Genomic DNA, 25,453 nt, shown 5'->3' on the forward strand with positions numbered 1-25,453 from the left:
GCGGCCACGATGGTCGATGGCTGTTGCAGACGTTGCAGGCTGGCTACAAGATGGAAATGTGCAAAACGTGCGGTGACAGAAATGTGTTTACACTCTGAGGAGGAACTACTTTAGACGCGCGCACACACATGCCAGGTAAATAGACACTGGTTGTCAGCCGCTCAAAAGATGACAAATGGATGAGCTCTTTCTGCTGCCTCAAGGGCACGTCAGCTGAGTGCGATCCAAATGTGATACATGAATGCAAACAAAACACAGGATGCTTAAAACAATCACATGACGTGGCCCATAAAGGAGGTGCCAAGCAACACGCCCCCCGACACACGCACGCTTGCTTCGGCGGTCCATCGTCGTCGAAGAAGACGTAGCTTGCCGGCCACTGAGAGAAGGGAGATGCCACGACAACACAAGATGATTCGTCACCTTTCTTCTTGTAGATAGTGACGATGTTGCTGTCTTTCCATTCTTGAGGCATGCTCTTACTGTGCCAGATGGTTTCTAAGAAGTGAAACAATAACTGAAACAACTTCTGCTTGAGAAGGTAGTATCTCAGTCGGGATTCCGTCAGGGCCAGGGCTCTTGTTGTTTTTGAGGCTCCTGATTGCAGTAAGGACCTCACTGAACATGGCAGGGTCATCGAGGGAGGTAGATGGCGGGAGATTTGGGAGCGCATTGAGCACTGATGGTTCCGAGGGTTTTATTTTATAGAGCAGTGAATGGAAGTGCTCAGCCCAGCTCTTGAGAATTAGTTGTTTATCCTTAAATAACACGAGTCCGTCTGCAGATCTTACTGGAGCGATGCTTCGCTTTTGTGGGCCATAGATGGATTTTGCAGCAGCGTAGAATGCATAGGTGTGATTAGCATTTGCATATCTGCTTTTTTGAGCCACCATTTATTTTCCATGAGCCACAGTTGTTTCTGTGTCTCAGCTATTGTTGTTTTGTAATGGTGGAGGAGCTATAGAGCGTGAGGGTTGGAGAGGATGGTAGCATGGGCTTTTGGCTTGGCGTCCAAAAGCTCCTGTATTTCTACCGAGCTGTTGTCGAACCAGTCTCCATGGCGCTCCTGAGTGAAGCCACTGGTTTCAGAGGCAGCTTGATGTAGTGTTGACCTCAGTTTTGCCCAACCCAGGTGGATGGGGTTCATGTCTCGGGTGGTACCGTAGCCAGCTTGCTGCAGTAGTGGGATGTGCACTCTGGAGAGTCCAGGGCCCTGCACTTCAATCGCTTTCTTGGCGATTGTTTTTTGTGTGGGGATTGGATTTTCATCCTCAGATTTGATCTGATCAGTCGGTGGTTGTCAGTCCAGCATTCAGCCCCATGCAAGGCCCTGGTTACACAGACGTCTTGTTGCCGTGTGCTTATGTAGTCCAGCGAGTGCCAATGTTTGGATCGTGGGTGCATACAAGATGTTATGTATTTCTTTTTCAGCTGAAAGATTGTGTTGGTGATGAGAAGTTGGTGCTCAGAGCACAGGGAAAGGAGTCGAATGCCATTGTTATTTATCGTTACAGACCCATGGGTTCCAATGACCTTAGTCTACAGCTTGGCATCTGTGCCAACTCGGGCATTGAAATCACCCATGAGGAGAAGTTGATCAGACTTAGGGACTCTGTATAGGACCGCTGCAAGAGAATCATAGAGGGCTTCTTTAATGTTGCTATCAGCATACGCACTGAGTAGCGTAGCAAACCGGACTTTCACCAGGGGGATACGCTGGGTCATGAGCCGTTCACTGATGCCTTGGGGAGACTCTAGGATGTTATTGAGTAGTTTACTTTTTACAGAGCCAACTCCGTGGAGCCTCCATTCGCCTTCTGGGAGACCCTTCCAGAAGGTGTAGCCTTCACCGACTTCTGTCAAGGAGTCTTCACCAGGGAACCGAGTCTCACCGAGTGCTGCAATGTCGACATTGCAATGTGCAATGAACGCCGCCATCCCTCTATGAGGTCTCTGTCCCGTCCTGAGAGTCGAGGAGGGTGCGGACATTCCAAGTAGCCAGATTCAGTCATGTATTTTCCTTTATGTTTTCGACCGCAGTAGGGGATGCCTTGATGGCTGCGGTTGGTCACCCATGGATGAGGAACAAACAATTTGTGGGTCACCTTTTCCAGACCTCCAATTTGGGGTGAGCTCAGTCACACTGGCAGCTGCCGAAGAAAGATTTTGTTCCTGAATCCCAATCTTTCAATTACCATCACACTCATCAAGCTAGAAGCCTCTAGTCACATCCTTGACCTGCTCCCAATCACTTTATCCTGTCGCCATAGGACTTTACAGATGAAGCTGAAACTTGCGCAAAGAGTGGATTTGTGTGAGGGATGAGGTGGCAGTTCCTTTCCCACAATCTTGGCCACACCCACCATGTTCCAGTGGCACGAGAAGCTGGAGGGAGACGACCTTTGGGTGAGTGCAGTTGCAGGGGTCTGCCAGAGATCCGGTCTGTTGGAAACTTGGCCATGTGTGTATCCCCGGAGCACTGCATCGCTTTTAGTCTGGCCTCTACCCTTCGACCTGTTCGGCTTGGGTAACCCTGCCAGGAGTACAAGACTCCCGCCGACATAGCTCCAGGGGTCACGGAGTGCCCCACCACGATAAGGTGGCAATCCATCGGGAGACAACGCACGCAGGCACGCACACACGCAGGCACGCACACACACACACACACACACACGCACGCACACACACACACACACACACACACACACACACACACACACACACACACACACACACACACACACACACACACACACACAATTAGGGCTTCACAAGATTGGAAAAAACCACCATTATCATTGCGACATTTAGAATCTAAAAAAGAAACACTGGTATTATCGAATGAAAGAAGGATATTTTGTGAATGTATTCTTAGTGAGGAATCAAGCAAGATAATGTTCAACTACTGGACGGCGACACACATTTAAGTTTGCGTCCCACTGGTCCAATTTGGCTCAAAGCAAACGATTCCATGAAAAACTCATTGCCCTATTGCACACTCTTTGCCATATGCATATTGTATCATTTTTTTTCATATGTTGTGCAGACCTATTTGCAAGGCACTCGCACGCACGCACGCACGCACGCACGCACGCACGCACGCACGCACAGTGACCCCCCCGGCAGTGCGCCAAGGACACTTGCGACCTCCTCCGGGGTTTCAATTGAAATTGCATCGCCGTCTCCAGGGGGAACATTGACCTTCTGCCACTCATCGATCGGGCGTGTCAATAAAAATGATCGACTTCGTTTGCATCTGACAGACTTGGTTAGCATTCCACATCCACCTGCACTGCTTGATATTTGCGCGCTCCATCGGCCTCTTCTGACATGGATAGAAATAGACATGCGCAGTTTGCAAAGGTTTTTTTTGACAAAGTTTGTTCTATCTTTGAGGAAACCTCAGCCATTTGCAACTTTGCAGGCGGCTGAAACAAACAACATGAAAAAACAGAGACTAGAGACTTTTTTGAAGAGCAGAATTGCAATGCAGAGCGTCCTTGTCGAGGTCACCTCAAAATGGAAGAGAATGCACACGAGAGCTGCTAGCAGCGATGGCTTTGGTGAATGGAATAGGAGGACTACTTCCTTTGCCTCGCTGGATTAATTGCGCTTCCAGCATTGATTGATGATGTCTATCATATAATTGATTAATTGTCACACAAGCAGACCTTATCTTGTTCATTGGCTTTTATCTTAGCCGAGTTGGCATACAGCCTTCAACCGTATGGCGCCTCCACACCATCCGACATCTTGTTTGTTGCTGATGATTCTTCGGCTTGATGGCAGCACCATCAAATTGAGGGCTGGTCCCCCAAAAAAAGCTTTTTGACAAATCAACGAGTCCTCGATCGGATTTATTTTCCACAATAACACGACGCAAGAAAAGACAAGATGAAATCACAGGATCGTTAAAATGGAGGAGACAACATTTTATGCGTCAAAATTGCAGAAAGAAAGAAAGCATGATTTCTTTCATGCATCATAGAACAGCAGTTGCTTGGTCAACTTTCACAAATCAAGCTAATTGTGAAAGTCAGCATAAGGGTGAATTTTTCCCGCCAAAGACGTGCTCAGTAAGCTCGCCTCAGCCTAGATGCGCAGCCGATAGTCGCATGGTCTCCTATGATGCCTATTGGAAGGTCACACTGAGCGACTTGCACGGAAAGGCCCGGTGAAGATCCACAATCATTTTCAAGCCACGTACGCTTCTAACTCCATTCAAGTGCAGAATTATTTGGAACGTGCAACTAACATGACGCTACGCGCCAACTGAGATGTCACAGTGCCGCTCATTTGCATAATCCTGCCTCCACGTCACCACCGACAACTTGCCCAACAAGGCCAGGTGAATATATGGAGCCATTTTTCAGTCATTGCAATACATAGATCTGCCACATCTGTGTCTCTACAACACAAGCTGTGTTATTTAGCACATTGAAAACTACTGAAAACATAAATGTAAACATTGAGCATAGAAACATACATTTTTATCACTGAATAGGTCGTACTGACCCCTCCCTCCCACACACTTGCGCAGACGCTCAGCTCGTCACTAATGACTTATTAGCTTTGTCAAGGTCAAAGCCTGACCTTGGCGTTTCCATTAAAGCGGCGGAGGAGTCGGGGCGAGTGCACGGATGAGGATGCGTGGCTCGTTAGCGAGCTGGCGCGCGCACACACACACAAACACGCACGCACAAACACACGTAAAATAGCGGACGTGCGTGCGTGCGCGGCGCCGTCAATGAGATAGTAAAGGAAACTCATTTGTTGACAATCGTCATTGTTGACCAAATGAGATGAATGAAACAAGCCCCGATTGGACAGAACAGACAAAAAGAGAAGCCAAAAGCAATCACACGTAAAAATAGACGGACACACGTGGCAGTGTGTGTGACGTCGAGATTCAAAAGCAGATGTTGCTCTTAGAATGGAGAGCAACATTTCCATTTCCATTTGACGCGCCAAGAGGTCTGAAGACAGCGATATGCGGACATCTTGGCCACCAGGGGGCAGTATAATACTACTTACATAGCCCAGACTTCAACTGTCCAGCTTAATAAGAGTTGTGCGGAATGGTGAACTGACCTGCGAGAGTCCCAGGTAGATGGAGACGGTCTCTGAGATGTAGAGGAAGCGGCCTTCCTTGTTGAGTGCAAATACGAAGCCATCCAGAGACTGGAAAGAAAACATACTACAACAATAAGGCAAAGATGGGGTCAATAATCAATCAATATGGTCAACGCCATGAGCCAATGAGATCAATAGCACACAAACGTCGAGGTGCCGCCCGCCACGAGGTGCTAGCAATCGCACGTTAGCGTTCGCTTGCAGGCACCAACGCGTTGGCCAACAAATGGCAACACGTGCTTGTGATGGCGACTGACGTCGGGACTTTTGGGGGAGCCTCCCGCCAGAGTTGCCGTTTGGCGCGCAAACAAACGCGATGCTCTCGTGCTTCCCGTGGAGACGCACAGACGAGTGTGTCTAATGGCGGGCGGATTGATGTGAAGGTCACGCCGTGACGCTCCGAGTGGGCCAGGTATTACGTGAGCGCACGCGCGCATATGTTGTTGTAAAAACCAACATCATACTAGGACCGAGTTTTGGCAGAAAAAAATAACAATGACCGATTAATAAAACAACTTATAATGCCCGCCCACACACACACACACACACGCATGTCAATACGTGTCTATCATTGACTTTCTTTCATACGCTCCGGCGCACACGCTTGAGTGAAGCGCTCTCATAATGGCAACGTACGTGACATGTGTGCGCGTGCGCAGGTGTCCAAGTAAGAGCTGACGTTTGTATTCTGACGGTAGCGGCGAGCGACGCCGACCTCACCTGTCGGACGTGGATTTTGTTTTCAAGGCCTGCCGCTTGTTTCTCCCCCAGCCTATTTGCATATTAATAACACGCGCGTGCACGCTGGGCCCCGAGGTGTGTGTGTGTGTGTGTGTGTGTGTGTGTGTGTGTGTGTGTGTGTGTGTGTGTGTGTGTGTGTGTGTGTGTGTGTGTGTGTGACAGAAGGACCACCGTTCGTTCCCTTGTCTCGCACACACGCGACGCCATGAGAAAGCACAGAGGCTCTGACTGCCTACTAGTAATTATGCTAATTGCCCGGATGCCCTTGCCTTTATTTATGCACGGCTGCTAAGATAAATAAAAGGAAATTGCTTTGGATCTAACTGTATTCATTTCAGCATGCTAACTAGAACGCTAACGCCGTGTGTGTGAGTGAGTGAGCAAGGGGGTGGCGCACATTTGTTTACCCTTCACAAATTCCGCAGGTAATTGCAATTTTTGAAATTGATTGAAATTTTTGATTGATTTATTTTATTTGTTGTGTGTGGTGAGCCTTGTATTGACTTCATAGTGTGCATGCGTGTGTATGTATGCATGCGTGAGTCACAATAAATTGCTTTGTCCTATTAAGCAGAATGAACATGTTGAAAAAGCTTCAGCACTTTTGCAGCCATAACAAAACAACTTTGACTTTGTGACAATGTAAATCTGCACACACATGCACACACACACGCACACATATATCTCCATCCATTCATCCATACATCTTCTACCGGTTATACGGGGTCAAGTTGCAGGGGCAGCAGCTTTAGGAGGGAGACCCAGACTCCCTCTCCCGAGCCACTTCATCCAGCTCATCTCAGGGGATCCCAAGGCATTCCCAGGCAAGCCAAGAGACATAGTCTCTCCAGCACGTCCTGGGTCGTCCTCACGGTGTCCTGCCGGTCGGACGTGTCTGGAACACCTCCACCTCCTGGAGGGGTCCAGGAGGCATCCGAATGAGATGCCGAGCCACCTCATCTGGCCCCTCTTGACATGGAGGAGCAGCGGCTTGACAATGACCAAGCTTCTCAAACCTATCTCTAAGGGAGAAACGCACTGTCGGCTTTTGAGAAATTTTTAGGTTTTTAGGTGCGCCTTATAGTCCGGAAAGCACGGTACCATGGTCTCAGATTTGGAGGTGCTGACGTTCATCCCGACTGCTTCACACTCGGCTGCGGACCGCTCCAGTGAGAGCTGGAGATCACGGCCTAAAGAAGCCAACAGCACCGCATCCTCTGCAAAAAGCAGATGCGATGCGGAGGTCTCCAAACCGGACCCCCTCAATGCCTCGGCTGCGCCTAGAAATTCTGTCCATCAAAATTATGAACAGAATCAGTGACAAAGGGCAGCCTTGGCGGAGTCCAACGCTCACTGGGAACGAATCCGACTTACTGCCGGAAATTCGGACCAAACTCTGGCATCGGTGATACAGGGACCGAACCGCCTTTATCAGTTGGCTCGGCACCCCGTACTCCTGAAGCACCCTCCACAGAACCTCTCAAGGGACACGGTCGAACGCCTTCTCCAAGTCCACAAAACACATGTGGACTGGTTGTGCGAACTCCCATGCACCCTCGAGGATCCTGCCGAGGGTGTAGAGCTGGTCCACTGTTCCACGGTCAGGACGAAAGCCACACTGCTCCTCCTGAATCCGAGGTTCGACCTCCCGACGGACCCTCCTCTCCAGCACCCCTGAATAGACCTTACCAGGGAGGCTGAGGAGTGTGATTCCCATGTAATTGGAACAGATCTTCTTAAAGAGGGGAACCACCACCCCAGTCTGCCAATCCAGAGGCACCGTCCCCGATGTCCACGCAATGCTGTAGAGGCGTGTCAGCCATGACAGCCCCACAACATCCAGAGCCTTTAAGAACTCCAGGCGGATCTCATCTACCCCCGGGTCCCTGCCACCGAGGAGTTTTTTAACTACTTCAGTGACTTCGACCCCAGAGATTGGAGAGTCCGCCTTGGAGTTTCCAGGCCCTGCTTCCACAATGGAAGGCCTGTCGGTGGAATTGAGGAGGTCTTCGAAGTATTCTCCCCTCCGACTCACGACGTCCCGAGTCGAGGCAGCAGCACACCATCAACACTGTAAACAGTGTTGACGGTGCACTGCTTCCCTCTCCTGAGGCGCCGGATGGTGGACCAGAATTTCCTCGAAGCCGTCCGGAAGTCATTCTCGATGGCCTCGCCAAACTCCTCCTACGCCCGGGTTTTTGCCTCAGCAACTGCCGAAGCCGCGTTCTGCTTGGCCATCCGGTACCTGTCAGCTGTCTTCGGAGTCCCGCAGGCCAAAACGGCCCGATAGGACTCCTTCTTCAGCTTGACGGCATCCCTTACCGCCGGTGTCCACCAGTGGGTTGCCGCCACAACATGCACCAACGACCTTACGGCCACAGCTCCGGTTGGCTGCCTCATCAATGGAGGCGCGGAACATGGTTTCGGAACTTGGACTCAATATCCCCCGCCTCCCCCGGGACGTGGGAAAAGCTCTGCCAGAGGTGGGAGTTGAAGCTCTTCCTGACAAGGGATTCTGCCAGATGTTCCCAGCAGACCCTCACAGAGTGTTTGGGTCTGCCAGGACAACAATCAGGACCCGTCCACCCCACCCGAAGGCGGAGGGAGGCTACCCTCTCCTTCACCGGGGTGAACCCCAATGTACAGGCGCCCAGCCGGGGGGCAATAAGTATGCCCACAACTGCTCGACGCCTCTCACCGTGGGCAACTCCAGAGTGGAAGAGAGTCCAGCCCCTCTCGAGAGGGCTTGTACCAGAGCCCAAACTATGTGTCTAGTCGGAACTTTTCTGCCTCACACACCAGCTCGGGCTCCTTTCCAGCCAGAGAGGTGACATTCCATGTCCCTAGAGCCAGCTTCTGCAGTTGGGGATCAGACCGCCAAGGTTCTCCCCGCCTTTGGCCGCCGCCCAGCTCACTTTGCACCCGACCCCTTTGGCCCCTCCTACAGGTGGTGAGCCCATGGGAAGGGGGACCCACGTTTTCTTTTCGGGCTATGCCCGGCCGGACCCCATGGGCGAAGGCCGGGCCACCAGGCACTCGCCTTTGAGCCCCACCTGTTATTTGCCTGTGTCAAAAATTATCAGCATGAATTAGCGATCGCTAGCAGCTTTTGCCCAAATTAGCATCAGCAAGCAACGTCACCGCAGGGAGCACATTTTCCCAATAGCCATTAGTCTTTAACATCATGCAGACTCGACTTGGCTAACGGTGTTAGTACAGATTAGCATTAGCTAAGAGTGCTAGCAGACACTCATGATAAATAATTGATTGTGATCAAAGTGGTGTGTTGACATCAGATTCCTCCACCCATAGATGTCAGCGTGACATGCACCTGCACGCGCACCCATGGTCCAAATGAGGACATTTGGACCGTAAACAAAAAGTCGTGCCATTGATTGAGAGTTCTGCTGAATGCTTCTCTCACTGCTTGCCACCTTCCTTCTGCGGATTACTGCATCGATCGGCCAATCTCATGCGCGCAATGAAGATGAGGCCATCTTTTAACCATTCAGAACAGACTGTTTCAGTGTTACTATTGAGCTGCCTTGTTGTGACAAATGGAAAACGTGTGTGTGTGTGTGTGTGTGTGTGTGTGTCCATGTGAAATGAATGGTAAAAGAAAAGGCTGTGATGATGGAAAAGGCACTAGTAAAGAAATCAAGCCAGGACGAGCAGGCGTGATTAAAAAGAACCAAAGAAATGTCCTTGCCTTGCCCGATGCCGGCCGGCCGGGCGGGAAGGTGAAGCCTCCAGAGCACAAACCTGATTTGAAAGCCCAGCGTCAGCTTTGAACCAGAACCATTTGGAAATGGAAATCAGAGCAGGTCACGTACTTCCTGCATTCCTCTACTTCCTGTCTCGCTGAGGCACTTCCTGAAGCTCGTCCCGCAAAGGTCAACTTTTGCGCCATCACTGCCAAGTCCAAAAGGCCAACTTGCTGCTGATTGGCGATAGAACGATCAGGATGAAGTTATCGATCGTTTGTGTCTGTGTGTGTGTGGGGGGGGGCGGGCAAGGCGAGCGAGGTGAGAGCACAACAAAGTCAGAAAAGGCCAACGGGTCAATAATGCCAAGAGGGGTTGACAAGAGGACGCCAAAGCAAAAACACACTCATCATCACGTTACAAGCAAACAATCCGCCATCTCGATAGGGGCCGCTGTTGGATGGCGACCAGTAGATTGGTCTCCAAATGTACTTTGAGTTTGGCCGGCGACTGGTCTGTTTGTCGAAAACAATTAGCGCCTTTGAAACGCGCAAAGAAGAGGAAGCTTTGCTATCGCAACAACAATGAAAAGCAGCTTTAGCGTTAGTGCAGGCGTTATTGACAAGTCACATGACACCCGCTGGCTTGTTAAAGGTGTTGGCGTGGTGCACGGCGGTCGCTCAAAGGCACAAACTCAAGGATGGACGCCTTAAACGCTCTCCTCCCTGCGTCACATTAACCTCAGCATTCCTACCAAACGCATCCAAAACACTGAACGTCACACATCACGCTTGTGTTGCGTTTGTGTGTTCTTTGAAAACACACACACATTCAGACACTTAAATACATACATCCTCAACCAAACACCCATACACACATTTTCAGTGTCGTGTCTGTCTTGTCTTCAGGCACAATTAATGAGCCTTACGTCATATTAGCGAAGTATGTCGTGACTGTCATGCAGTGAGTGTTTAAACAGTAAGAATGTACACATTTGTGTTTGAGTATATCTACATGTCGCGTGTGTTGCGGTGATACAGCACAGGGAGTGTGTGTCTGTGGAGCCTGATTTAGACACAAACAAGGGAGTTGTAAAGCATGTTGCTAATCATCAGGATATCAGGCAGTGCATTGGGTACACGGTCTCGATATTACCTTTAAGATGAGCAAGAAAGTTAAACGGCCACACGGATTTGATGGATGCGGCGTGTGACACTAGTGCCTAGCATTGACGTAGCGGCAGGAAGCGGCCGTCCTGACAACTCATCAGTCACACGACTCACGGTAATCACCATTATTGAAAATGAATGGTGAGAAGTGCCGGTGCTAATATTTCACGCTATCACATCCCCAAAAAATGACGCGGTTGACATACTCGCACATATATGGAAATCACTTCAAAAGCAAAATATCTGCATCTGTAAATGACAACTAACTCATTCCCTTAAGGATTGATTCTACTACCACCACAGATGATCACAGGCGGAACTGCAAGTCCGCTCGCGAGAACCCATTTGGTTTGGGGCAGCATGGCGCATTCCTCTGGAAGGCCAGCGGCGGTGCTGTCGCGCTGGCATCCAAATTGAGTCGTCGCACAAGGCGGCAAGTGGGTGTGCGGAGGAGGAGGAGGGCGTCGCCGGACGGCTAATGAGTCCAAAGCGGCGCTGTGCTCCATTTGTCTTCATTTTGCCTGACGGCCTTCATGCGTTTTGATTAGCCGACTGGCCGGGAAATCAAGCGAGTGGACACCGCGTTGGGGGGGAAGAGAAAAAGAAAGAAAGAAAGAAAGAAAGAAAGAAAGAAAGAAAGAAAGAAAGAAAGAAAGAAAGAAAGAAAGAAAGAAAGAAAGAAAGAAGAAATGACATCCCGCCAAGGTGGAAGCACAACCAGACGTTTGAGTGACGGCACGTTTGAGGAAGCTTGATTTGGCCTTGTGACGTCATCAAACATGCAACAATAATAAGATGTCACAAAAAAAGAAGAATAATTTGACGACAAATAAGTGAAAGAGGCAGCTCGGTGGCGCACTGGTTAGCACGTCCGCCTCACAGTTAGGTTTGATTCCACCTCCGATCCTCCCTGTGTGGAGTTTGCATGTTCTCCCCGGGCCCGCGTGGGTTTACTCCGGGCACTCCAGTTTCCTCCCACATCCCAAAAACATGCTTGGTAGGCCGATTGAGCACTCCAAATTGCCCCTAGGTGTGAGTACGTGTGCGGATGGTTGTTCGTCTGTGTGCCCTGCGATTAGCTGGCAACCGGTTCAGGGTGTCCCCCGCCTACTGCCCGATGACCGCTGGGATAGGTTCCAGCACGTCCGTGACCCCCGTGGGGACAAAGCGGTACAGAAAATGGATGGATGGAATAAGTGAAAGAGCGTCACCACACCAGCTTCCGTGGCAAAAGTCGGCGGGTGCTCATTTTGGCAATGTCGCCAAAGCGCTGTGAAAAGTTGCTCCATCCAAACGTTGCTTCAGGCATTAAGGGCAACAATCCAGTTCCCCGGCCGGCAAGGACAAAACAAACGGCGGTAGAATGTCGGGGCAACGCGACAAATCGGATGGACACGGGCAACAGATTGCTGATAGGAGCCAAACCATAAAGCCCCCCTAGACATCCATCCCTCCCCCTCCCTACCCATCTCTGGGGAGCGCCCTTGCCAGCTGCTGCAGCACACAACAGCGGAGAGGATGAGAGCGACAGCAAGCCATTACAGATGGATGAAGGGCGACACACATTACCGAAGAGAAGGAAGGGGGAGAGAGAGAGAGAGAGAGAGCAAGAGAGCACACATGCACACACGCGCATGTACATCCCTTGTCGTTTCCTGGATGACAGTCAAAGCACACCTCCTAATATCTTTCCTCAATTTAAGCAGCTTTCTGATGAGCGTGTGGAGGAATTTGACTCAGAGAAGGCTTGCTCGCGGAATCGTCATTTGCGCAGCCAAACCAAAAAGCGTCTAAATGAGGCACACCAGCAAACCCGCTAGGGGCGCATACAGCTATGACGCCCTGGAAAGCCAACGCTTGGTTGCTTTTTTTATTTCACGATTTGAATTTGGCGCTCTTCAAAAAATGCCACCAAAGATTTGTGTTTCATTTTTTTTCCTAAAAGGGGGGAATTGCTTGAATAAATGTGTGATCAGAAAAAATACTAATAATAGCAAAAATCTCTGCATAAGTGACTAAAAAGAAATAATTTAAAAAAAGACTGGCATGTAAGTGTCTTTGGTCCGAGCCACGCCGCACGTGCGTACAATCATGCCGGCGCGCTGACGAGCGTTGCCCCGTTCACCTACACGTAAATGTAAACGTCCATATATTAACCTTTGTGCACAAGGGACGGCGGCGGTCGTGTCTGCAAATTGGCCTCATTAATCGTTGGCCTAATTGATTGTGATAGGTTTGGGGATGACATTTGAAGAACGTGAGCGAGGCAGCGTGATTGATCGTGTCCAAGCACGGCGCTAATGAATGCCGTGTCCATGTCAACTTGCTCCCATGTTATCTTGCTCCCCGTCTCGAGTTACGACTGTTATGGTAAAGCGATGTTGTGTTTTGCAACTGGAGATTCGTCACAAGTGACTTGGAACTTTTTTTTATACTTTTGTATATCCCACTGCTCACCCTCCGCACGGCGGTGGACACTAGCTCGTGTGCTAGCTTAACTGCAACCTAACACGCTAACTCATGCGCTCGCTATGAAGGTGCACCCCCGTCTCCTCATACAAGCTGTTCATGGCATTTACCTCATGTTGTACTCTTAATGTCATTATTGGTTCGAATATGTCTGGAAATCAGCCAAATTGTCAAAATACGATTCCCACGAATGCTGAAATTGTACGTGTTGCTATGCTAAGTCCATGACCCCAGATGCTGGTTTCCGATTGGTCGATAGCCGTCGGTTGGAGCAGTGGAATGCACAATAATCACAGATGGACACGGCGCAATGGAGCAGCCCGCGCTCGCCTAGGAGGCAGCCATGTTGGCAGGGGCGACTTTCCCATCAAAGGCACCGAGGACAAGCCGCGACTTGCTCGTTTCTCAAACTATCTTGTCTTTTTTCACAACGTCGGAGCTTAGCCTATGCTATCTATACAGGGCATCTTACCAAAAGCCCCCCAAAATATTTGGAGTCTTCCCGATAGGAGGCGAGCAGCAACAAAGATGCTAGCTAGCGTTAGCGTTAGCATTAAGATACAAAAAGCAAGGCTATGTGCTTGTTTGATGTACACAGTGCCATTGTCTTTGTCTTATATTGTCAAATATGTTGTTCATCATGTGACGGTGAGCAATCAGCGCTAATGAAACGTCGCAAATAACACACAAGACAAAAACACACGTTGCGGGTGTCACTTCCAATCGCCGTGGGGCTTCAATCAGGACTCATTCACAGCGGGGCTGCCTCGGAAACTCGGGCGATCATGACGATATATTATGGGATGTCAAGCACATCGGCGTGATTAGAGCGAGGCGACCGCGGCGACCGCGGCACCCTCTGCTTGTCACGCCGCGCTCGTTCACCCGCTGTCGCTTCTGTTTGATCATGTGACATGCTCGCGCTGTCCGCTCTAGCTATCATTGTCTGTTAGGTCAAAACAGGGATTGGCACAATCCAAACAAAAAATTAATAAGGATGGATTGCTGAAAGAGGAAAAACTGCAGCTCACAGCAAACATTCAGGAATGCCTGACACACAAATTATAAACAAAGGTTTTTGATCACAAGAAAAAAAAAGTTCATTAGCGAACACCTGGGTATAATAAGCCAGCGATGGGGGATACTGCGACGCTTGTGGGCCCGTCCTACCTGCAGGATGTGGTTGCCCAGGTGCGGTTCAAAGATGTCCGAGGCCAACGCGCCGGGGGTCCTCCTCCTCTGGCCGCCGATGGCTGCGCGCACACACCAGCACGCACGTGAAAACGCACATGCACACGCACGTACACACGGGGAGGGAGAAAGCACAGGACAGGACAGAAGAAGACCGGTGAGACTCAGACACATTGAAACAAGCAAAGCCGCACGCACGCACGCACGCACGCACGCACGCACGCACGCACGCACGCACGCACGCACACACGCACACACACACACACACACACACACACACACACACACACACACAAGTTGAGCCAGCCTGGCGTGACAAACACACATTGCACAAGACAAGAGGAACCAGTGAGGTCGGGCAGCTTTTCAGGTTAGCTGCACGCTACGCTGCGCTAATCACACTGAGCGGGACCATGCTAATGCCGCAGCGAGCTGGCGGAACTTAATGGTGACATTTGCCGTGAAGTCCACTCACTCGAGTCACTTCACTTCGGAGCGAAAACGGGAAGTAGACCAACAGGAAGTCGAAGAAGGTGGCCGTGTGCAATAATTTGCATCGGGAGCAGACGGACGCGCGGGTGCCGAGACGTCGCGTGTGCGTCTTCGTGGCCCGAGGTCTTTGGTAAGTCCCCACAGATCTCATTAGGCCAAATGGAAACTCCCGCCCCCATTTATTCTTGCGCCGCGAATCGCCCGCCAATCATGGTGTCATCGGGCAGCTCGTCGGAAAGCTCGCCCCCGCCCGATGATGATTCCGGGTACACTTCACCTTCATCGTCGTCATCATTATCTTCATCCAAATGAAAGCCCACTAAGAGCACCGCCGAGACTTCAAAACAACAAATTAAAAGAAGGAAAAGTCCGCAAATAATAAAAGCCCCGCGGCCATGCTCTCAGCGCTTAGCAACAAGTGCGCACGTTTGCAAACGCGTGCGTGTCAGTGCAAAACACAAAAACTACAGTTAGTATTGCAAATGCATCATGCGTGCGTGCATGTGCGCGGGTCACGAAATGATGCATTTCAAAGTCAAACAATAGATCGTTTTTTAATTGTCTTTTTTTGAAAATGTGCATACACAAACACTCATAATCACACACACACACACACACACACACACACACACACACACACACACACACACACACACACACACACACACACACACTTGTCTGCTAACGTGGACATGATAAACCAATAGGATGTTTCCTGCAAACTGCTTGACAATCATATTCAATCTATGTTTTATCTCAGTCCCAAATGGAAAAAAAAAAACACACCAACAATAACAACTCCCAGTGATAATGTGTGTGCGTGTGTGCGCACTCGCGATAAGCTATCTGGTACAGTAGAACTATGATGTATGATCCCCATTCCGGGGCTCAGGCACAGGTCTTGTGGGAAAATGTGCTCTCTCTCCCTCTCTCTCTCTCTCTCTCTCTCTCTCACACACACACACACACACACACACACACACACACACACACACACACACACACACACACACACACACACACACACACACACACACACACACACACACACACGCTCTCTCCACAAGTGATATCGAGTTGATAAACGTGCAATAAAAGCTGGTCCACACTGAAAAGTTTACAATCTGCTTCATTGTGTACGTTGTTGAAGGTCAAAAAAGTCAAAGAAGGGCTAAAAGGAAAGTCGAAACTTTAGACACAAGTGCTGATGCGTACACTCATACGCAGGCTTTTTACAAGCTTCCCTCATGAGCTTGCTTGCCTTTTCTCCCAAAGGAAAAGCGAGTTTATTGATGCCAAATGCGAGTTTATTGATGCCAAATGAGCGTAAATGATGCAATCGTGTGACAAGAGTGAGAAATGACGTTTGGGTTTTTGGGGGGGCAGTGTTATTTCCCTTCCAGAGGGAGAATTCTGTCTGAGTTTTTGCTTTGAAAGATGAAATACAGGTAGCACACTGGTTAGCATGTCTGCCTAACAGTTAGGAGGGTGCGGGTTCGATTCCACCTCCCTGTGTGGAGATTGCATGTTCTCCCCGTGCCCACGTGGGTTTTCTCCGGGCACTCCGGTTTCCTCCCACATCCCAAAAACATACTCGGTAGGCCAATTGAGCACTCTAAATTGCTCTTAGGTGTGAGTGCGAGTGCGGATGGTTGTTCATCTCTGTGTGCCCTGCACTTGGCCGGCAACCAGTTCAGGGTATTCCCCGCCTACTGCCCGATGACTGCTGGGATAGGCTCCAGCACGCCTGCGACCCCCCCGTGTGGAAAAGCGGTATAGAAAATGGATGGATGGAAGATGAAATACACTCACGACATTCCAAACACGTTGGACTCACCGATGGAGCACACAGAAGATTATATTTAGAAGATGGATGGATGGATGGATGGATGGATGGATGGATGGATGGATGGATGGATGGATGGATGGATGGATGGATGGATGGATGGATGGATGGATGGATGAAGATGCAAGCTGATGGGGTGGCCGACGGACGGGTGGTGGGAGGCGGAGGACCGTTGCGAGCATTATACGTTTAGTAAATGGGCCGGCTACTTCCGCCGCCAGTCTTCAAATGGCGGTGGAACTTCACAGTTCAGTGAACATGCCCCCCCCCTTCCAGTTGATCTGGTCTGATTCATTCATCTTTGCGTCCTCCAACTCTCCTGCTGGCTTTTGCCAGCAGAGACATAAAAAGGTCCCCTTTTTGCGGGCGCACGTGTTTATGTGTGTGCGCAGGTGAGATGGGGTTTTGAGCCAGCGTGCTTGGCAAAGGTTGTGGCGAAGGTCATGTTGGTGCGGTGACAAAGTGACGCTTAGCTTCGGTTCCACTCGACATCACGCGTGATGACATCACTCAGCTTGATGAAGAGAAAAGGGTGGGGGAGGGGGGCGTGTTTACGGCGACGAGTCACTCGTGTGGGCTGAAGGTGACCTTGAAGCGCAGGCAAGGGCAAAGAAGTTTCTCCCGGGTTGGAGCAGCCAACGCTTGCTTCAGCGATTGACTCCACTCTCAAAATGTTTGATTCACTTAGCTGACGAAATAAGTGGCACACTAATTTTATGTAAAGAATCCAATTGAAAGCAATTTCACCTGAACATTGAATGTATTTTGTTTTGTGACCATTCCATTCTCCGAAGCACTTCCTCCTCACGAGGGTTGCGCTGGAGCGGAGCCCAGTTGCCTTGAAGCGTAAACTGCGCAATTACAAAATTTTTGTACCCTTAAAAACATTTTTGCCAACAAATAAATAGATAAAAGTGTTTTTGCAGAGACACTTCTGGGAGAGCTGCGCAGAACATTGAAAGGCTGAGCTGCCAACGAGTCCTGGCAGTTGCCATGGTAACCCCATTTCTCTAGTTACACACTTACGGGCACACAAACTTCGGCAACGCCGAAGCAAATCGACAAGGACGGAAACAAACCAACAGCAACGTCAAAGTTGAGCTCCGGGAAAAGAAAGTAAGAGTCAAAGCAAAATGAAATCAAAACGACGTCACCAAGAATGAAAGCTACTGAAAAGAATCAAAACTTTAGAAGTGACAGAAAAACAATCCAAATCAAATAAAGACTATTTGACAAAGAATTACCGTTTTGGCCCGAATATAAGACGATGTTTTTTGCATTAAAATAAGACTGAAAAAGTGGGGGTCGTCTTATATTTGGGGTCTAGACATCATACCCATTTTCCCTTGTGCGTTTGCTGGTATGGACTGAGTATGTATGCGTCTTTGACACAAAGTGAGTATATACATTTCATTATTACTACTGTAGGCGGCTTGGTGGCGCACTGGTTACCACGTCCGCCTCACAGTTCGGAGGGTGCCGCTTCGATTCCACCTCCGACCCTCTCTGTGTGGAGTTTGCATGTTCTCCGCGGGAAAACCCACGTGGGTTTCCTCCGGGCACTCCGGCACATCCCAAAAACATGCACTCCAAATAGCCCCTAGGCGTGAGTGAGTGAGTGAGTGTGCGGATGGTTGTTTGTGTCTGTGTGCCCTGCGATTGGCTGGCAACCAGTTCAGGGTGTCCCCCGCCTACTGCCCGAAGACCACTGGGATAGGCTCCAGCAAACCCGTGACCCCTGTGGGGACAAAGTGGTACAGAAAATGGATGGATGGATGGATGGATGGATGGATGGATGGATGGATGGATGGATGGATGGATGGATGGATGGATGGATGGATGGATGGATGTTATTACTGACCACTGTTGTGCCATTTGTCCGATCACGGTTTGCTTTGTGTGCGCGCCGTTTGATTGACAGCTCCGGCGCGCTCATAATCGACTGAGTATATTGCTGTGATCGCGTGCATCTTTGACACAAAGTGACTACAGTGGAGACTCGGTTTTCGTCCACAATCTCTAGAAAGCTGTTTCAGAAGTGAATAATTCGAATTACAAATCATGTTTTCCCATTACAAATAATGGAAAACAATTTAATCCGTTCCAAGCAACAACAAAAAAACGCTTTTTTTAAAGCATTTTTTCTTTTGCACATTTTTGTCCAAACGCACAACTGCAGCGCACCGCCAAACATGCAACCGTAGCGCGTCGCCGAACGCGCAACCGTAGCGCGTTGCCGACGCGCAACTGCATCACTCTGGTCGCATTATTGTGACAGAGCCATCGCTGAAATTTAGAAAATATTTTAAAGTCCTGATGTACTTTCCAAAATTTAAGTGGACCTCAGTGTGCAGGGAGCTTAATTTGGTCGCATTGCTTTAGAAGCGTCTTTGTGTTTTAGGATGGCTTTACTGCTCCCACTTGCTTCCTTTGGAAGCATGATTAGAGTTGATGCAATCCTCAGCGAAACGAGAATGTAATAACGAATGGAGTCAGTTTGCATGCGGGTCCTCTCAGCTCATCTCGCAAGGTTCGACAACCGAATTTTGTCCGACAACCAAATTTCGTCCGACATCCGAAGCAAATAAATCTAGAATTTTTTGGGTCGAATACCGATTTGTTCGAGAACCAGGACGTTCGAAAACTGAGGCTCCACTGTATATAAATTTCATTGTTACTACTTTCTACTGTTGTGCCATTTGTCCGATCGCGGTTTGCTTCGTGTGCACGCCGTTTGATTGACAGCTCCGGCGCGCTCCTTTAAGTTTACCTCGCATCGTACGAGTAGCCGTTACACAGCGGCACGGTGACTAACGGTCGCCAGCAAATGTATTTTGTTGTCTCGATCAATGACTTGTTTGGTGTGTTGCCGAGAGTATTTCTTTTATTGTTATTTATTCTTATTTTTTGCCAATAATTCAGTAAAGCAATCAAAACGGAACCACGTCTTCCCTCCTGTGTTCTGATCGACACCCGGGGGCGAAAAGAGCATAACTATCGGAGCCAACCGAGCCTACAGTCCTCAGGCTCCCCAACAATAGCGGCAGCAGTTTGCATTATTTTATTGCAATGTTTTTCTTTATTCAGATTTGTTTCAAGACTACAGTTAGACTTCACTTTGATGGTTAATCCATTTTTTTGCAATTTTGTTGTTTTATCACAGTAGATTGGTTTATTTACATTTCAAAAACCAGAAGCCATTCATTTACAAATGTGATTGTACTTTAGTTTACATATTTAAATGTTCAGATATTAAGATGTGATAGACATTTTTTGCATGATTTGAATGAGGCAAAATAACATGCTTTTTCTCTCAAATATATTTTTATAATCATTTGTTTCGGATGTAATTATTTTCTGTATAAAAATTAAATTTGCTGTTCACAAAGTCCATTTCAAACTTGAGTCTTGAAAAAGAGGGGGTTGTCTTATAATCGGGGTCTTCTTATATTCGGGCCAATACGGTATCTAGAACAAGAATCACAGGGACAGAAACTGAATGTATGGTTTGGTAGCATGAAGCTAAATGGACGGATTGTCGTTTTTATGTTTGATCCAATTGGGCAAAACCCCTTGGAGCATCACCTGAAGGCGGCGTCAGCGTTCCCGCAACAAAATGCCGCTCATTATGGCAAAAACTTGCCCCAAATGACACAAAACAATTTGGGAAACGTTCTAGAACCAGTAGGAAGTGGTGCTGCTTGGCGTAAGCGACCCTTCTTGGGTAGTCAAAGCCACTTACGAGTCGGCGTCATTCTGCAAAGCGGCACTCCGCGGCACTCCGCGGCTAATTGGCCGGCATGTCTTTCACAAACAATTTCTGCCATTAGGACGTGATGTGACTCAAGCATGCCTCCCGCTGGGCTTTTGTGTTTGCTGGCAAAACAAAGGCAAGCCGGCTTGCGGTCATTGTCTCAACGGCGATTACGTTCCCAGATGGAAGAGGCAAGACATACATGCCCAATGTCATTTCCTGGCGCAAACATGGCGGGCGAGGCCAAGCCCGCGGCTATCATCAACGTCTGCTCCTTTCTTTTGCAATGACGAGGCGCTCGCAAGCTTGCTGCTCGCCAGAAGTAAAGCAAGTGCAGGGATCTTCTGATGGGCCACGCGGCCGGCCACATTCCGCCCAAGATGAGCCAAGACGAGATGAGCACGCCGCTCTTGCCGTCGTCATAGGCCTCCTCGCTCGCTCGCTCTATCTGATATCGTTTAGTCTAGATCATAGGTGTCAAACTCTGGCCCGGGAGCCAAATTTGGCCCACAGTGTAATTATATTTGGCCCGCGAGGCAATTTCAAATGAACATTCGAGCTGGCCCGCCGGTATTATACGGCGGCAGCGCTGTAACATCGCATTCATCGCTTGTACTACAAATCCCATAATGGTCTGCTGTTGCTTTGGCGCCCATACGTCCGTTCATGACTCCGCCTCATGCCCATATAAGTAGAATCCGTGTTCATTTTTTCCCAGAATGCACCTGAAATTTTCAAGATGGCGCTGCCTGGATTCGATACTATTGGCTTCCGAGCAGCGGTCCGCAAACTAATGGGTGACGTCACGGGTGATGTTACGTTCATTTCTTATATACAGTCTATGTGCACACCTTGCATCTCCGTGCCGTGCCTCTCCCCCACCCACACGACAGCTGCCACTGTGTTACCCTACCAACAAATGGGGAAAAGAAAGGCAGAAAATAGAACTTTTCTGGACAGGTGGGAGACAGAATATCTGTTTATATGTATACAAGACAGACCTGTTTGTCTTGTTTGTGGAGCCAACGTGTCAGTAACTAAGGAGCACAATATTAGACGACACTATGAAACCAAACACCAGGACCTGGACACGGCTCAAAGGAGCCAGAAAGTTAAGGAGATGAAAAGAGGTGAAAATGTTCACAAAAGCCACAACACAACGTGAGGCTGCTGTAAAGTCAAGTTATATGAAGGTTTGTGAACAAGTGTGCCCCGAGAAAAAGCAAGCCTTTGCAAACGTAAGCCTGAGCAGAAACACAATAGCTGACCGACCGCACATGCGAGCTTGCCACCAATCTGCATGTCTAGTTGATGGAGAAGGGAAAAGATTTTGTTTCTTTTTTCCTTGCTGTGGATGAGAGCACTGACGTGTCTGATATTGCGCAGCTGACTGTCTTCATCCGCGGCGTGGACACAAATCTGTGTGTTACGGAGGAGCTTTTGGGATTTAAACCAATGCATGGCACAAAAATCTTTGAGGAGGTTTGAAAATGTGTAACTGAAATAAACCTTCCGTGGTGGAATAAACTTGTGGGATTAACCACTGATGGTGCGCCAACCATGAGTGGTAAAAGGAATGGACTGGTGCGCGAAGAGAACTGTGCAGGTGAATTATCTGTTGTTCACTGCATCTTACATCAAGAATCCCTGTGTGGTAAAGCGCTGAAGATGGAGGATGTTCAGGATGTCCACAGTAACACTGTGGTCTCAATCACCGCCAGTTGAAGTCTTTTCTGGAATTTTCTATGCACTTTTTCTTGCTACTCCAAGGCCTGAATGGTTGATGTATTCATAGTTGTTATGTTATTTTATTTTCAAATGTATTAGCCTGTGTAAGAAGCTAATTCTGACCTAATTTACCTCAGAAGGCTGCAAACAGAAATGAGGCATTCCATTTTTATTTAAATTTGATTGAATATGCCATTGATATGTTTTATTATTATTATGACTATTATTGTTATTATTCGTATTATTAGTGTTATTATCAACTTGATTTTGCACGCCTGCACTTTTAAGTTATATAAGCCTTGCTTGTTCAATATTCATTGTAAAATCAAAACTTGTTTGATTCCATATTAAAAGGTTCATTTGTTCAACCTTGGCCTGCGGCTTTGTTCAATTTCAAATTTTGGCCCACTGTGAATTTGAGTTTGACACCCCTGGTCTAGATGAAACGCAACTCAACTTGGTGTCAAGCTCACGTCTCACTACAAATGCACGTGAGCGAGCGTATGCACACGTGCACCTAGCATTTGTTGACAAATGGGAACAGAATGTGTGAACAAACACACACACACACACACACACACACACACACACACACACACACACACACACACACACACACACACAATGACTTACACAGACACACACTCATGAAGCATCAACAAATAGGAAACAATCTCACTGGATGGGAAAGAACAAAACAGTGTAAACATACTTTAAAATCTGCTCATATAGCAAAAGAATGATCCTGACACTTGATAGTGAACATCGTACCACACTCACAAGTAGACTTGCCTTCTAAAAAAGTCAAATTATTCATATTCTAATGACCAAATATGGTAGGGGGCAAGTCAAGTCATGATGTGCAAGTATGTGCGTGCGCGTGTGTGCGTGTGTGTGTGCATGTGTGTGTGTCTGTGGCCTTTTAGTGTCTGCTGCACTCTGCATGCATAATGAATGAGCAGGTGTCAAAGCAGGTCACACACACAAATGCAACAGAACACACACACACATTGCTAGAAATGCAGCCCTCCCTTGAACGGTCTCCTGCGGGCGGGCGCGCACGCATGCATGCATGCACGCTCACATGCGTGGATGCTGCAAAGGTCAGCCTTGTTTGTGTGGCACAACAGATGTGGAGAGGGTGTGACAGCAAGTCAGAAGCTGCAACACTAAACTGCAGAAGAGCAACTGATGGGTCAATTAACGCAAAGGGCAAGGGGTGGGCAATGGCAGTGGGGGGGGGGGGGGGGGTGGCAATGGCATTGGGGGACGTACAGAGTTTATCCACAAGTCTGCATTTTCTACTTCAGAAAGTCATGGTGCTAGCTGCTAACGGTAGTGGCGGTGCTAGTGTTTAGCTAGTGGCTAGTTAGTGGTAGCAGTCGTGTGTCTAATGACAATAAAAGGCATTCTTTCTTTCATCCATTCAAGAAGAAGAGGTGGTAAAAGTAGGAGGGGTTCTCGTCACGCGGTGGTCATAAAAAGTAGTTGTATCTACAGGAGAAGTAGAAGTAGTCCTTGGGTGTATGAGTAGCGTCAAGCAAAAACTTGGAGTGTGAGTCAAAGAAGACTTGTAGAGTGTGAGATTTAAAAAAAAAAGTCACACAGTATTGTAAGGGATAATTCTCAAAAGACGGTTTGACAATATGAAAATAAATGTGATCTTCATTGAAAAAGCCAAACGTGAAGGACATACTCTCTCTCTTTTTGCTTCCCACTACAAGCTTGGAGTGAAACGTATCACTTCTCAAGTTAGCATTTACGTCCGGTCTTGGCCTGCGCTGGCACCCACTGATGAGCCACTTCACGCAACCTTTGGACATATACAGGAAAAATGGCCGTCTCCTTATATGACACCGGCAAAAGGTAGACGCACACCCAAACAGGTGTTTGGGTTGCTTTCATTAAAATGCATGCGGCTCTTCAAAGTGCTGACAACAATGATGCCATCTGCTGTGCCGTATGTGCCATATGTGCTGCTGCATGCATACGTGCACACGCATGTGCACATGGTCTGCTGTGAATGCCACCGTTTCACCGTGTTGGCTTCTGCCGCACAAATTCATCCGACCTGACGTCGAGGAAATCAGCACAACAGCGAACGGCCTGTCCGTCTGTCCGTGCGTGCATTTGCTCGTCCGTCTCGCTCGGCCGAGAGCTTGACTTGGCTTGGAATTCCCACGCGACTCGATAAGTCTCGCCCGTTTACATTTGGCGATCGTCGCTTCGTCACCTGGCCAAGGTGATTCCTCTAGCGACCGAGCCAGTAACGCAGGCCGATGCCAAATCCATTTACCCCGGCAAAACAGTGCTCGACTTTGTTCCAGTTGCCTTGGAATAGCTCAACGTGTTTTTTACTCGACTCGCTCGTCGCTCGCCCGAATATGAGAATCAAGTGTGGCGGGCAAATTAGCTTCGATGCAACAAAAATGCTCACGTGATGTCCACAAACCGATTTCTTTGTGAAATTGAATCCTTGTGCACTTTTCTATTTTGATCCGCATGTGTGATAGCGCCCCCGGTGGCCAAGGCATGCACAACAGAAGAAACGGCATCATGTCCAATTGTGCTCAGTTCTTCCTATTCTATTTGAACGATGTCATGATTGCATGTTTTCAATCTTATAGAACAGATTTTTTGGTCAATGTATTTTGTGATGGTGGCCTTTGCTTTGACTTGAATGGGGAAAGTGGGGTGCAGCATTTGCACGAGTTCCCGGTAGCAATGTTGTGGCTGTACCTTTGATCGAGGTGTTGGGGGACACAGCATCCACGCGCAAGTTCCACGGGGGGTCCCCTTGGTTAGCAAAGTCCCTCATCTTCAGGTAGCTGATGGTGAGGCGAATGATGGAAGCTTTGTCCAGCTGACTGGTGATGGCGCCCGGCAGTGGGAGCATCTTGGCCAGCTCGTAGAACTCAAAGTTCTCCTTTCCGCGCCGCGACCTCGCCGCATCCCGGGACTTCTCCTTGCGCAGAGCCTGCAGCCTGCCGAGCCACACACAGCACGCGCTAGGTGAGAGAAGAGGCCTGGCTCGGTGACAGGAGGGAACGCGTAGGCTGCCCGTTGCAGGGTTAGGGTTCTCCAGGGTTGTCCATGGTTCTGACAAGCTATGACATACTATCTTATCACTTGATCTAAAATTCAAATCGCATTCTTACCGAGAAAATGTGTGTTTCAAACTTCTGCTGGACGTAGTGGTTCAAAATGGCCGCCGCCACCCCTTCAT

The 25,453-nt window shown here is 48.8% G+C and overlaps 1 protein-coding gene across 1 annotated transcript in view; it reads right to left on the reverse strand.

Annotated features, from left to right (window-relative positions):
* The window catches only part of npas3 (neuronal PAS domain protein 3), a 50,071-nt gene that overhangs the window by 12,730 nt on the left and 11,888 nt on the right, over positions 1–25,453 (reverse strand). Inside the window, exons 3-5 of the mRNA XM_085931960.1 lie at positions 24,967–25,211; positions 14,387–14,469; positions 5,092–5,181 (exon numbers count right to left, since the gene is read on the reverse strand). Coding sequence (XP_085788086.1) covers positions 5,092–5,181; positions 14,387–14,469; positions 24,967–25,211 — 418 coding nt within the window. The remainder of the gene's footprint in view (positions 1–5,091; positions 5,182–14,386; positions 14,470–24,966; positions 25,212–25,453) is intronic.

Source organism: Syngnathus leptorhynchus, chromosome 15 (assembly GCF_054491065.1).
Source record: "Syngnathus leptorhynchus isolate UIUO chromosome 15, UIUO_Slep, whole genome shotgun sequence".
NCBI lineage: Eukaryota > Metazoa > Chordata > Actinopteri > Syngnathiformes > Syngnathidae > Syngnathus > Syngnathus leptorhynchus.